The sequence below is a fragment of the Cibotium barometz genome, chromosome 2 (assembly GCF_041138505.1).
Source record: "Cibotium barometz isolate CiBa-2024 chromosome 2, ASM4113850v1, whole genome shotgun sequence".
In the NCBI taxonomy this organism is placed as follows: Eukaryota; Viridiplantae; Streptophyta; class Polypodiopsida; order Cyatheales; family Cibotiaceae; genus Cibotium; species Cibotium barometz.
In genome coordinates this window covers 3964375-3979108 of record NC_141047.1, presented here as the reverse complement: position 1 = coordinate 3979108, position 14734 = coordinate 3964375, and the positions used below count along the sequence as shown (strand labels likewise).

At 42.9% G+C, this 14734-nt stretch overlaps 1 protein-coding gene across 1 annotated transcript; it reads right to left on the bottom strand.

Annotated features, from left to right (window-relative positions):
• Positions 1 to 5164: 5164 nt before the first annotated feature.
• LOC147640555 (uncharacterized) lies at positions 5165 to 6573 on the bottom strand. The gene has a single exon (XM_086812917.1). The coding sequence runs from the start codon at positions 6323 to 6325 to the stop codon at positions 5390 to 5392; it is 936 nt and encodes a 311-aa protein (XP_086669043.1). The 5' UTR covers positions 6326 to 6573; the 3' UTR covers positions 5165 to 5389.
• Between the last annotated feature and the right edge of the window lie 8161 nt (positions 6574 to 14734).

Below are 14734 nucleotides of genomic sequence, written 5' to 3'. Positions count from 1 at the left end.
TGCTTGTCTGCGACTGCGAGACTGCACACGTTCCTGGCCCGCCTGAGCATACAGCTGCCTGCGTGTACCAGAAGCGCATACCAATCCGACTGCGAGCGACTGGAGTTTGCCCAATCATAGCGCTTTCGGCTGCCTTCTTCCCGCGTAAGGGTTGCGCAGCCACTCAAGCGCTACGCATGCAGTCAATCGTCACACAGCCATAAAACTCTCTCTCTCTCTCTCTCTCTCTCTCTCTTATACAAACAGCCAATAGGCTTTTGCTTTTTTTTTTCTTTTTTTTTTCTCTCTTCAAACTGTTCAAACAGTTAAAACATTTAAGCCCTACTTCTTGCAAAACAAATCAACCCTACTAGACCACCATCTCTATCATCACGGGTTTCTTCGATGGAAAAGCGACATACTAATCTGAAAAAACAGCAGTATGCATAGAAAAAACAGCAAGCTTCTTGAACTCATACCTTTTCTTCGACCTCTTTTCTCTACCTACCGACTTGCTCGTTCACGAGGCATGCTCTGATACCACTGTCAAATGCACATCGAATCTCCTCATGGAACGCTCCGGTACAAGACTCGAAACCTGCAAACAAAACAACAAACAAGACAGGGGGTGCAGGCCTGACTCACCTCCCAACCTCAACGGCCATGGGCGAGCCCACAAGACTTGGTTGTCCCCACCGAGCCACGAGCTGAGCTAACTAGATGGACGTACCGACCAATCCCTTCCTCGTGACGTCCCATACCACCACGAAGCTACCCTTGCGGGCCTCGAGATTGCTGCTGGCCTCGGCTGCATGAAGCAGGTGCACGTCTGCACTAGATCCAGGCTCCTGACCATAGAGCTCTCACAAATCACGCGAGACTCTATATGACTAATGACTAACCTTGGCCACCCTTTTATAGGCTCTTGGCTGGTTATCGGGCGTCCATACTTGGGCGCCCGCCCGTCCATACTTGGGTGCCCGCTCGTTAGTCTATCCCTAACTCAGCTCACCAATCAACCTGCCTAGCTCCAAGCTTCCCCAAACCTCGAAGCTAGTCTTGTGTGCGTGTAGCACACAGTAGATACACACTGTGCATATGAGAGCTTTCCCGAAAAATACCGACAAACTCGCTTACATCTAAATGGACTACCTCACTTTCTGACTTGGTTTTCTTGTGTGCCTCCACCGTTGGGAAAAAGTCTTCAATTAGATCTCTAAGTTCTCTTGAAGACTTTGCTCCTTAAACCTCTCGTGGTCACTTGGTGAGGCGAATGCTCTCATCAGGTTAGATGAAAATAGGCTTTGACATCATTGCCAAGTGACCTGTTGAAGAAGAAGAAACTGAGAGTTGCTCAGTTCCCAGTTGAAGCTCTCAAAGCTACTAAACACCGTATAATAACAACAGGCAGCCTTTTAAGATCTAAAAGGCTGAAAATATTGAGAGAGGTGTCAAGAACGAGAAGGTCCAAATACTAGATGGAGTGATGCAATAGGGAATGAAAATGGGGAAGTTTTCCTCAGCAGAGAAAGCACACCTCCCCACTCTTAGGAAGGAAAAGTTTCCCCATGACCATTCCTGGCTGCTATGGCTCCTGTCTCCTGGGAAGTGCTCTGAATTTCTGAGAGTGACAGCCTGCTGCAGATTTCTCTGCCTTCTCAGCAGGATGTAATTTTCTGACTACAAAATGACCCCTGATGCAATCACGGTCTGCCGCATCAGCCATCGCATAATTTTTCTGCAGTTTCTGACATATTAGAATCTCCTGCGAAAAAAAAGAGCCTCGATTATACAAAATACAGTGGAGCATGGGTACTCCCAAGGGTGGATGGATGGCTGATCTTGTCATGTGCATCACAGATGCCATGGACATTTCTAGGGCTAGATCCAGAAGAGGCAAGCAGATAAAGACTATGAACCAGTAGAGGATGGACATGGAGCAGGACTTGGAGCAAAGCATGGATCAGAAGGCTGTCGGCTGCATGGAGGCTGACATCAGCAGCACCAGAGGGCTGTCGGCTGCAGGACTGAGGGTGCTGGCAGCAGGCGCATCAAGATCAAGGAGGACCACCCAGTCGGCTGAATTAATAAGGCATTTAATGCATTAATACTGGCCGACCAGCAGCCGGCCAGTTCCCACCTTGTCCAAGACCCTATAAAAGCCACCAAGTGCTCAATGTCTTATTCATTCCACCCACTAGGGGTGTGAGTCAATAGGAGGTCCCATAGGGGACAGATTTTAGGGTTAGCTACCTTTTTATGAAGGCAGCCCATGGCTGCAAAGATCTGTACCTTTTTTGTACATAGTATATACTGAATTTCCAGCACTTCTCACTCTCTCTCTCTACTCTCTCTCTACCTGCGTTTTTGCATCATGGTGCGTTTTTGCATCAGAAGGTCTTCAAGAGTGTTTAGGGCTGAAAGAAGACTACCCAGAGCTTCCGCGCGTTACATTGGTATCAGAGCATCAGGCTCAGCAAAGCTAAACACTGATTCAGTCCCAGATGATGGTGTACAGGTCCAAGGTACAGGAAAGTACACGGATTCGAAGCCCAAGGCGGGAACACAGATCGGGAAGAACTCCCAGGAGGTTTGTTGGTGGTGTTCCACAGTGCCAGATGGGGATGGCAGTTCCGTGAGCCAGATGGGTTCTAAGGGAACGGTCCCAAGGGAGGTTGATCCTCCAAGGGTGATGTGAGAGTGCCAGACTCAGTTCCAGGAACGAAGACCAAGACGGTGTTCAAAGTCAGGGCAGGAATGGATTGTGGACTAGAGGAAGACCAGATGCATAGATCTTCATCAGAGACAGAGTGGTTTGGAGAACAGACCGGATTTTCAGAGAAAAAGGGTTTGCCAGGGATGGATGATGACAGAGGGACTTCGGGACAGGATTGGGATGATGACAGTCATCCAAGAGCAGGTTGGATTCCCGTCATCAAGTTTAGCAGAGGGGGATGTCATGTGCATCACAGATGCCATGGACATTTCTAGGGCTAGATCCAGAAGAGGCAAGCAGATAAAGACTATGAACCAGTAGAGGATGGACATGGAGCAGGACTTGGAGCAAAGCATGGATCAGAAGGCTGTCGGCTGCATGGAGGCTGACATCAGCAGCACCAGAGGGCTGTCGGCTGCAGGACTGAGGGTGCTGGCAGCAGGCGCATCAAGATCAAGGAGGACCACCCAGTCGGCTGAATTAATAAGGCATTTAATGCATTAATACTGGCCGACCAGCAGTCGGCCAGTTCCCACCTTGTCCAAGACCCTATAAAAGCCACCAAGTGCTCAATGTCTTATTCATTCCACCCACTAGGGGTGTGAGTCAATAGGAGGTCCCATAGGGGACAGATTTTAGGGTTAGCTACCTTTTTATGAAGGCAGCCCATGGCTGCAAAGATCTGTACCTTTTTTGTACATAGTATATACTGAATTTCCAGCACTTCTCACTCTCTCTCTCTACTCTCTCTCTACCTGCGTTTTTGCATCATGGTGCGTTTTTGCATCAGAAGGTCTTCAAGAGTGTTTAGGGCTGAAAGAAGACTACCCAGAGCTTCCGCGCGTTACAGATCTAGTCAAGAATCAACATTTGGCTGCCCGTACCAGGGTAACACCTGCTGCTGCTGGTTAAAAATCACGTCTGCCATGGGTACCTTAAGGGTGGATGGATGGCTGATCTAATCAAGAATCAACATTTGGCTGACTGCCCCAGAATAACACCTGCTGCTGCTGCTGCTTAAAAATCCTGTGCTGGCTTGCTGTGCACTCTGTGCAGCATGTTTTACTTCTACATTCTTGCAAGTCCCCTTGCCTCGAGCACATTATATTTAGTCATTACTGGTGGACTTTTTTCCTTGTGTGCTTTCTTTCCTTGCTCTAGTCCAAACCAAGAAGAATTATCCACCTCTCGTAGCCTTACATGCTACCAGCCTCATTCTGCCTTAAACTTATCCTCCTATGAGGTGCTTTGCAAATTACAACTTAGCAGATGCATAAAGCCCCATCTGTCACTAAAAGCGAGAAGTTTGGCTATAGTTGCAGGAAATGGCCGAAACAGCACCCATGCACGAGACGTCATTTTCCCTTTGCTTGCAGCCTAAAACACATTTCTATTGGGGAAACGGCAAGAAACAGCAGGGGAGGCAGGAAAACGGCAAAAGGAAGCGTTTCCACAGTAGCACCATGTGTTTCCCCCTTCAGAACACCCAATTTCAAGATTCTTTTGTTCCTTCTCCTCACCATTCTCCTTTTCCCCAACTCCAATCATATACTCTCCTAAATTCTTAAATTACATGAGTTTTTTCTCCTTTTTCTTCTCTCTCCCCCTTATTTCAACCCCCCGGAAATTCCCCTTTCCATTTCCATATCCAGTTCCTGTTTGCATTTCCCATAACTATGCTCTGATTGCAATCTTATCTTAGGCTCTACCAGCAGTTCTATGGTTGCCATGCAAAGTCATGTTAACAACCGGAAAAAAAAAACCAATTGAAAACATCATACATCTTCCCTTCTATTTCCAGCACATACCGTCCTTCCAAACAAGATCAGCAGTATTGGCTTGAAAGACTCTGGTGCATGGGAGCGGAACCATGGGGTTTTCTTCTCTTCTATTGTGGGACTTTCATGGCATCACCATACCCCAAATTGGCTGTGTAAACATACCTCTTCCCATTGATAGTCATGATTTTTTTTAGATTTTTTCACACCTAATAGAACCTGTTCTCACAAGGTAGAAGGTAGAAGTTCGACAGCTGACTGCCCTCCATCCAGGTTCACCTCTGTGATTCACCGAGCACTAGCTGCCCTCTAGTGGGTGCGGGAGAGTAGATTGAACACCTGCTCCCAAGGGCTAGTCAGATAGAACACCAACTGCCAACTGGTATCTTGTTCAAAAAGATGATGGCCCACCACTTTCTAGCTCAGGGGGAGTTCTGATATCTGGCTTTTGTAGACTTTAGCTTCACTCCAGCTAATGGCAGAAGCATTTTTTGAATTTTAACTATTTTTTAATATTAAACTAATCTGCTGGATCAGCTTTTGGCTCTTTAATGCATGAACTGGATTCACACCTTGGGCAACAGCTGGTGGGCCGCTGGTGGAGGATCTTCAGAATCATGAGAACAGGCATACACTTGTCAATTCAAAATTTTCACAGACCATAGGCCCGAACATTAAGCTTGCAGCTTCCTAGAAAAAATCAATTTGTATGAAACCTGAATAAATGTTGAAGTTAAACATGGTTCTGTTCATGCCTGCTTGTCATAATGCAAAACAGAGCACTCGACAACGTGGTGGTGGCTAACATTAAGTAACACATCGAACACATGCCACTCAGATTTCTTCCAAATACATCAAAAGTAGATATACAGAACTAAGTAAGATACATAGGACTTCGAACACCATCAAGCGCTATTCAATCCTCCGGTGATTGAAGCTTCTTGCTCTTCTTAGTGCTGAACAAAGCCTTGGTGAATAAGTCGGCAATCTGTTTCTGAGACTCCAGGACCATCTCCGTACGCCTCAGTTCCAAGTCTGCTCGAAACCGCTCGGTCTCTCTCTGCATCTGGATCTTCATCTGCTCCATCCGTAGAAAAGCCTCTCCAAGGGAACCAATCACCGACACCAGTTCAGAGAACGGGGTGGCGTCCGCGTTCTTACCAAGGCTGCTGCTCGGCTTGTCCGAGGCCCGTGGGTTTCTGTTGTTTTCCCTCTTGTTGAAGGTGTTGGGAGCGTCATAGAGGCCGTGCTTCCTGTTGAGAGAGGAGTAGGAGCCATCGTTGTCCTCCAGAGGGGCGCGCTGATGATGATGGTGGTGATGAGAACGCTTGCGGTTGGAGAAGAGCTTTGGCGGCGGCTGGTCGGAGTCCTCTGCATCTTCGTCCAGGCTCATGGTCGACTCATGGTCCTGAAACTCCCTGCCAGCCCCAATTCTCTTCTGGAACTCCAGATCTGGGAACGGCAAGCCGGCCCTGACGCTCCCCACTCCCGCTGCTCCAGCGGCGGCAGGGCCTCTCTCCATCAGATCCATGCGCTCGAAGAACGGCCATTGGGAGGAGCCGGGGCCTTCGCGGAGGTAGATCTGACGTTCCGCTCTGTACTTGCGGCGGAGCTTCTCCAGCTTATGACGGCACTGCACGGAGGACTTCTCACTGGCGTCAGGGTGGCCGGCGCAACGGGCGGCGAGCGACTCCGCGACCTCCTCCCAGTGGCGCGTGCGCAGCTGGCCGCGCTTGAGAGCGTACCACTTCTCCTGGTAGGCGTCGATAAGATGCAGCGTCTCCACGGGTGTCCATGTCCCGGGGGTTTTTTTGGCCGCGTGCTGCTGCTGCTCAGCATCGTCGGAGGCCATTGCTCAAGTAGAAGGAAGAGAGAAACAGAGGAGGGGAAAGAAACACAGACTCAGAGAGCCAAAGAAAAGGGCGGTGAGGCCGAAATGCGGTGGTGGAAGGGGCGGTTTAGATTTGCACCGGCCGTTTACCAGTAGGCGCCGCCGCCGGCGCTGCGGTCCCCCCCTGTCCCCGCTGCCTCCTGCCATTTGCCGCCGCTGCCCGCAACCACCGTCTGCGTTGCCAGCTGCCAGAGTGACGCTTCTAGCTCCTTATTAGATAAGATTATAAATTTTAAATTACCCTTGGCCAATGTATAATTTATAATTACCCTCGGCCCAATGCTTTCATGTGACGCACGTATAACCAAGCCAAGTTTGAGCTTGTGAAGTCAGTGACGTAGCAGCAGCTAAATGTATATATCCGATTAGGTTATTAATATTAATTAATTAATAATTGTACAAAATAAATAATGATTATTTATTATTTAGGCTCCACCCTTTAAACAAGATGGGGAACAGGCGGAAGAACAAGATGGTTCAAATAGAATAGATAGAGTGCTACAAGGATCTGCCGAGCCGTTGAAGCCTCAGACGCAGCTCCTCTATCTAATAAGAAGGAGAGCCTCGTACCTTGCTTGGCTTGGGTCTGCTGTCTCCCCTTCAATTCGCTTGCGAGCGGAATGCCCATGAGCTTGTGGCTGCTTTTGACTATGCCCTTTTTGGTGTGACAAATCCTCTGTGAGGTTGACGCAGGGGTGAACGTTCCCCTACTGCCCTGGGAGCAATACAGTGTGTGTAGAACAATGGATAATCTCGGTCTTTCAAAGATCAAAAGATCTCTGGAGTAGCTAGAGGGAAGATCATCCCGCCTTGAGATTTCTTCATTAAGGAAGACAACGGAGTTCGTTTGAAGGAATCATATTAAACCTTACTAGTACTCAACCAAAGCAGGTTGTTGCGCTATGTAAAAGACATTAAGAAGAAAAATGTAGAAATGGAACTCATAATACAAAGGGTCAATTGAATAAATTTTTCTCTGAGCACTAAGTGTTATGGCGAATTTGAAAGGGCACACTAAATTCTAATATTTTTTGGTCTTGCTTATTATTAGAGGGATGGTTTTTTTTTCATTCAAGCTTCTTTTGGTCAGCCATCATAGGGATCTAAGGGTGCATTTTATGTGTCTTTTGTAATTTTTCCGTTTTGAGAATTTTTAGATTTGTTGCAGGTATGCTTTTAATAGCCTTTTTTAGCATTTATTGTTTGTGTAAGTATAATTATTTTTTGTAAGAAAGGTGAAGTTTTAGAATGTAGAAGGAGACTTCAAAACTTTTTTTAAAGATTATTTATTTTTTTGAAGGAGTAGTTTTTAAAAATATTTGCAAGAGTGGGTAAAAGTTACATGCCATCACTAGGAGTAGATAGGTTCTAACCTAGCCCCTCCATTTTGAGAGGTGTGGCTAAGCTACAACGCCCAAGAAGCAAAGGTAGAAGTTTGTGTTTGTTGATGGGACTCAAACGAGAAAGAAACTTCAAATTTTTCAAAAAAGGAGAAGGGGGATATACCTAGTCCTATGTATGCTTGTATTAAGGATGTTTGTTCTCCTGAGCAAAAGCATTGGAATTTTGAATGGGGGAAGTAAATGGAAAAGGAGAAGGGGAGGGAAGCCTCTAAAGTTCCAAAAAAATTAATAATTGGTGGGCCTCAGGCATTATGTGAGGCTATATTAAGGTCTTTTATAAAGCCTATTTCAAGGAAAGGCTAAGGTTCCCTTTCCCATAATTTTCCAATGGAGGCCTTCCCACGCCTCAACTTTTTGGTTTTGCTTAAGTAAGACCAAAGTTGAGTGCCCACGCCTTAACTTTTTTGGTCTTGCAAGATATTGTGAAGAGTGGTTTCTTGGTTTAGCCAAAGCTTCTTTTGGTCAATCATCTAATAGTGGTTATGTATTTTTTACAATTTTTATTTTTTGGAATATTTTGATTGACATCTATTACTTGTGTAAGATGTATTTTTTGAATATTTTAGATGTGGTGTAGATATATTTTGATTAGCATCTATTAGTTATGTAAGTATAGTCATTGTTCACGAATAAGAAGTTCATCAAGGATAGAGGATTAGCATCTATTACTTGTGTAAGATAAGTCAGTGTTTACATTAAGAAGTTCATCAAGAAAACTAAGGATAGAGGATTATTCTATTATTTTTGCTTTTGGAAATTTTATATGTGATGAAGATAGGTATTAATTAGTATTTATAATTTGTTTAAGTTTACATAGCAACAAGACACCCTTTTGCAGTGTGTTTTCAAAATCGAAAGTGGGTACTTAAGTAAGGGCATGCACATGTCTTACTCGCCCAATGTTAACAAAGGAGAAGAAACTTCCATGCCTATCTCTCACGGATGGAGTCTTCCTCATCCATTGCCAGTCCACTCAACATTTAAGTTAATAGCCCAAATTTTTCACCCTTTCCCTAAGATGTGACTTAGACGTGTGTGTCAGGAGTCCAAGCCATTGGCAATTTTCTACTCTTCTAAATATGAGTCACTTGAAATTTTCTCCTTTCATTTCCAATTATCTTCATATAAATTTGGCATTTCATGATTTTATGGAGGAAAAGGAGCTTATAGTGGCTTCTTATTTGTTGTTATATCCTAGATGAAGAATAATCCTATGGGTTATGGAGAGAGAGATAGAGTGTGTGTGTGTGTTATAGGAATGTATTTTAAGATCTCTTAAAAATATTAATCACTACCCTCTTAGATAAGTTAGAAACGCCTGGATTATCTTTGAATTATTCCAAATCATGTTAATATCATGGGTGATGCCATTATAAATATTAATACGTTTGGTGTACATTGATATATATTTGGAGCCTTCAATGTTTGTCACATAGTTGGTTTGTATGGAAGGGTGATTTTGAGGTTACTTATGCCTAGCAAAATATTTGTGTGGTGATGGTTTATATACTTATGGAATATTTGTTTACTAATTTATTATCGATTATTTTATAGGTGAAGAGGATTCAGAAGATTAACAAGGATGCACACAATATTATTTGTTGGCACACATTCTTGTAACAAGCTTTGTGTATATATGTGCTAGCATGTGCACATTTTGATTTATTTTGAAAGCTTAGATTTATCAAGCTTAGACTTGAACTTTAATACTTTTGTAAAAAAGTGTGATATGCTTTAACCCTAACCTCAATTCATGCACATTCTATTTTGAGCATAAGAGAGTGCATGGCAAGGAAAAGCACCCTTTTGTATTTTTGGAGGCTATGGCCTATTCTTGGAATGAAATTATGTAAATACTCATGTGTGGGAAGAGGCCACACACATGAAGGGGGGGGATTGCACCCAATTTTGAGTCGTTTTCATGAGCTAAGTATTTTACATGTTACTTATTCAACTGTTGAATATGTTGCATTTGTGGTTTTTGATGAGTTGATTGGGTTGAATAGTATATTTTCTTGTAAGTCTCTATTTTCTCTATTTTCTTAGAAGTGGATCCGTGTGAGTGGTATCAGAGCTATGGGTCTAGGAAGATGGAGGCAAGATTTGAAAGGTCGAAGGATTAAATTAAAGGTTTGAAGAGTTGCAAGGTTTTATCCAAAGGGAAAAGACCACAAGGCAAAGAAGGTGGTAGACCACTCTGTATAAACCATAAAACCACCCTCTTTTCATGAAAAGTGGTTTTTCTCATCTCTTAGCCTCTGACCATGTGGATGAAATCAGTAATTGAAGTAGCCTCTCCATGATCTGACTGTACGGATGAAATTAGCAATTGAAGTAGCCTCTCCACGATCTGACTATACGGATGAAATTAGCAATTGTTAAGCTTAATTTTCAGGTTTCTAAGCTCATGGCATAGACATAAATCTATAATGGATGGCTATGGTGAGCTCTCAAGTCAATTTTGAGAAAAGGAGAGGAATCGTTTTTTGCAGGCCATGAATTTTTTATTAAAGATTAATCAACGCTAGAAATTCAAGCTCTTCAAAAGGGGAATTAAAACTTTGTATTTTTCTTCTCTTCCCTCCATCAATCTGGTGCTCTAGCTGGTTTTTCTTCTTCTTTCTCATATTGCGCTGCCACACTGTGAGAAGCTTTTTAAAAAGCTTAAGCTTTAAAGCTTATTATTACTATAATCTTTAAAATCTTATGTCTTACATAAGCTTTTTTTTTAAGAGCTTATATTTCTTAAGCCTCAAAATCTCTCATAAAGCTATAAAGAAAAAGAGAGGGATGTCTACAAAAAATTCAGTTTGTTGAACATATACAAAAAAAATTTCAAAAAAGCTTATGTCCACCCTTTGAAAAATTGGAAAGCCTCAAGTAATTTTCAAGCAATACTAAAGCGGACCAACAATAAAATTTTGGAGGTGCTCTTTGCAAGTTCCTCATCACATCAAGCTTTCGATGGGGTTTTTGATACTCTAATGGATTTGAAGTGGCTTTAAAAATATTGCCAAAGTCAACCAAAACTCAAGACTCTTGACCACGCTTGGGATTCATTTGGAATTGGAGTAAAGGCTGATGCTAAAATCAATCTTTTGACAAATTTTAAACCCGAATTCAACAATGTTCAAGAGCTAAGTTTTTCGTCTTTTTTTATGTATATGTATCATAAATTTATATTTTATTTATTTATTTATTTGTAATAGCTAATTTACCCAGACAACACACTATGACATATGAAGCATTCTATGTGCAAGTGTCACTCTTCTGACTCTGAGACGACAAGGAAAGTGATCATGTTAGGCGCACTGTCAAGGCTACTTAGCGTGCCCAGATTTCTCAAAAAACTTATGAATTAGCCAAAAGGCATTCACTTTCTAAAACTATGATGGCAACCAAGAGGGACTTGTGCTTACTACATGATTCAGTCAACTAGATGACTATTTTTCAGACGAAGTTTTCTTGAAAAAGGATAAGATTAAATATGCTTACAATCATTTGATTGAAAGTGCTACTTTGCGGTGGAATGTGATCAAGCAGGGCAAACATCGGCCTACTACATGGAAGGAATTCCAAAAACTTTTAAAGAAACATTTTCTTGTTTTGTAATATAAGACTAAAGCTCATCACGATGGGATACTTTATGCCAGGTTGAGAAAGAGAATGTCCAAGCTTACATCGATAATTCCTAGGATATCTTAATGCAGGTTTAAGTGATCAAGAAGGTCAAAGAAAGAGAGAAAATAAGAAAATTCATTGCCGGTCTCAAGCCTACTATTAGGGCCGATGTTAATATGTTTCATCCCCGTCAAATTCTTAGTTTTGTTATGGATCTTGCTCTAAATTCTGAACGTAAAACTTCTATTTCTAAAGATTCCAGAATGCAAGAAAAGTCTTGTAAAGTCTTCTAAACCATCTTTTCCTTCGAGAAATTTTGATAAATCTAGGATACATAAGGGTAAGGATGTAGCCAAAGAAGATATTTGCAAAGACAATGACAACAAACCCTCAAATGGTCCACTAAAGAATCGTTCCGTCAGGTGTTTCAAATGTCACAAGGAGAGTCACCTTATACCAGACTGTCCAGAGAAGAAAAAGAACTCCGCACATGTGGCTCATGTCAACATGGTTGAAGAGGACGGTGACGATTCATTCAAGCAAGAGGGTAATTCTGATCTTGACTATTCATATGAAGGTAGGATTCATATTCATGCTTTGTTGAGAATTTTGTTGGATGTGAAAGGAGATGCTCTACGCAGACTCACAGATAAAACATACACACAAGCTTAGAGAGTGATAGAGATAATAGCAATAGCTAGAATGTACTCAATAAGATTATAAGTGTGTAGATTACAACGTACTAGTAGCCCTTAGGGGAAAAAACACTGCCAGCATAGGGTAAAAAGTTCCTATGATTAGCTCTATTCACACTTGAACTTACTGGAGGTAGAAGGCTAACAAACCCCCCTGAAGTGAATGGAGTGAACAAATATAGGTGTAGTAGATACCCTGGTAGAGGTAATAAGTTTAGAGCTTGTCGGAAAGCTTCAAACATCTCCCTGGTAAGGGGCTTGGTAAATCCATCTACCACATTGATTTGTGTCGGCACGTAGGTCAAGGCTATCTCTCAATCATGGAGTCGTTCCTCGTCCCTGACATAGTAATAATGCACCTAAATGTGCTTCGTCCATGCATGGAATACTGGATTCTAGATTACAACGTACTAGTAGCCCTTAGGGGAAAAAACACTGCCAGCATAGGGTAAAAAGTTCTCGTGATTAGCTCTATTCACACTTGAACTTACTGGAGGTAGAAGGCTAACAAACCCCCGTGAAGTGAATGGAGTGAACAGATATAGGTGTAGTAGATACCCTTGTAGAGGTAACAAGTTCAGAGCTTGTCGGAAAGCTTCAAACATCTCCCTGGTAAGGGGCTTGGTAAATCCATTTGCCACATTGATCTGTGTTGGCACGTAGGTCAAGGCTATCTCTCAATCATGGAGTCATTCCTCCTCCCTGACATAGTGATAATGCACCTGAATGTGCTTCGTCCATGCATGGAATACTGGATTCCGTGCAATTGCTAATGCGCTCTGGCTGTGAGTGTAAAGGGTGATAGCAAACTAATGTCTGATACCAAGATCAGCCACAAAAGATAATGCAGCCAGACACTCTCCACAGTAGCTGCTGTGAATGCTACCTTCCTGTATTCAACTTCACAACTAGATGTGGCTACTGTTAGTTGCTTCTTGCTGAGCCATGAGATGCATGAGCTGCCACAAGAAGGAAACAGTATCACTGGTCGACACTCTTGTGTCAGAACATTTGGCCGAGTTACTGTTAGTGTAGGTAGACAAGCATAAAGAAGACTCACTACTATAAAACAATGCATAGTGCTGAGTACCTTGAAGATAGCGGAAGATGCGCTTCATTGCTTGCCAATGCCAAGTGTTGGGACAATATATAAACCTTCTCAATTATGACACTGCATACTAAACATCTAGACGGTTATTGTGCACATATATATAAGGCATCCGATAGCTTGCTAATAGGTGGCTACATCAAAGGGCTTAGAATAGTCCTCGATTGTAGTCAGAGATCAGGTTCCACAGGAGTAGAAACAGGTTTGCAATATGTCATTTGAAAGCATTCCAAGAGTTGCTGATGTATCTACATTGAGATAACATTATGCCCCCCCGCCCTTAGTAAACTGGATACCCAAATAATAATACAAAAGACCCATGTCGAAAACGTCAAATGTATTCTATAGGTCAGTGAGATGAAAGCTATAATGTGCCCCTCGTCAGGGTCTATCACAAGCACATCATCCACATAAAGATCAAGGATAAGGTAATGATCCCTGTCTTTGTGGGTGGGGAGATAAAGAGTGCTTTTAGTGGGGCTATTCTGAAACAGGCAAGAGTCCAAATATGCATGCATTTTTTGATACCAAGCACGACGAGCCTATTTAAGGCATATAGTGCTTTGCGCAATCTGCATACTTGATGCTCGACACCCTATTGAACAAAGCCAGGAGGTTGTGTGACATAAACCTATTCCTGTAGATCACCATTTAGAAATGCAGTTTTGACATCCAATAGATGCACTTTCCATCCTTTATGCGCAGCCAATGCAACTAGAGTCCTTCATATGTGATTTAGGTGCAAAAGTCTCATCATAATCAATGCCTTCCCTTTGGGCATAGCCCTTGATGACTAATTGAGATTTATACCAATCAATTGAGCCATTAGGCTTTCATTTTAGCTTAAACACCCACTTGGTGCCTATAGCACACTTGCCAGCAGAGCAGAGGCAGATCACATAACTCCCATGTATGATTTTTGGCAATGGAATCCAATTCTAAACGTATGGTTGAAACCCAATTGACATCCTCCAAGGCATCAAAGTGAGAAATCGGTTCCTCATTTAGTGCAGTAACGACAAGGGCTGTGTCTACAAAATGAGATGCATGCCTAGAGGTAGCTCATGTCCTTCCTGGGAAAGATTCAAGCAGCTTGTGTTGTTACGCAAAGTAGCCCGAACCCAGTGCAGAATCCACTGATAATCCTAAATATCTATGTCCTCTTCAATCAATGCATCACCCAAGGTATCTAGATTAAAGAGTTGCTGATCCAGAGCAATTGGGATATTGTTGAGCTGGTGAATCTGCTGATTGGCTATAGTAGGTGGTTGAGGCGGAGCCAAGGCGGGCTTAAAGGAGTCATCACACCAGTACCAAACAAAGGTAGCAATGTATCAGATACATCCAGAGCATCAAATGAATGGCTGGCCGACAGGAAATCATGGGTTGAGAGGCATATTCATCAAAGATAACATCTCTGGATACAGTAAACTTCCGACTGGATGGAACATACAGTCGATATCCTTTTCTCTCACTGCTATACCCCACAAAGATGCATTTCAAAGCCTTTACTTCAAGCTTATGTATGTGTTGTGGTGCTGGT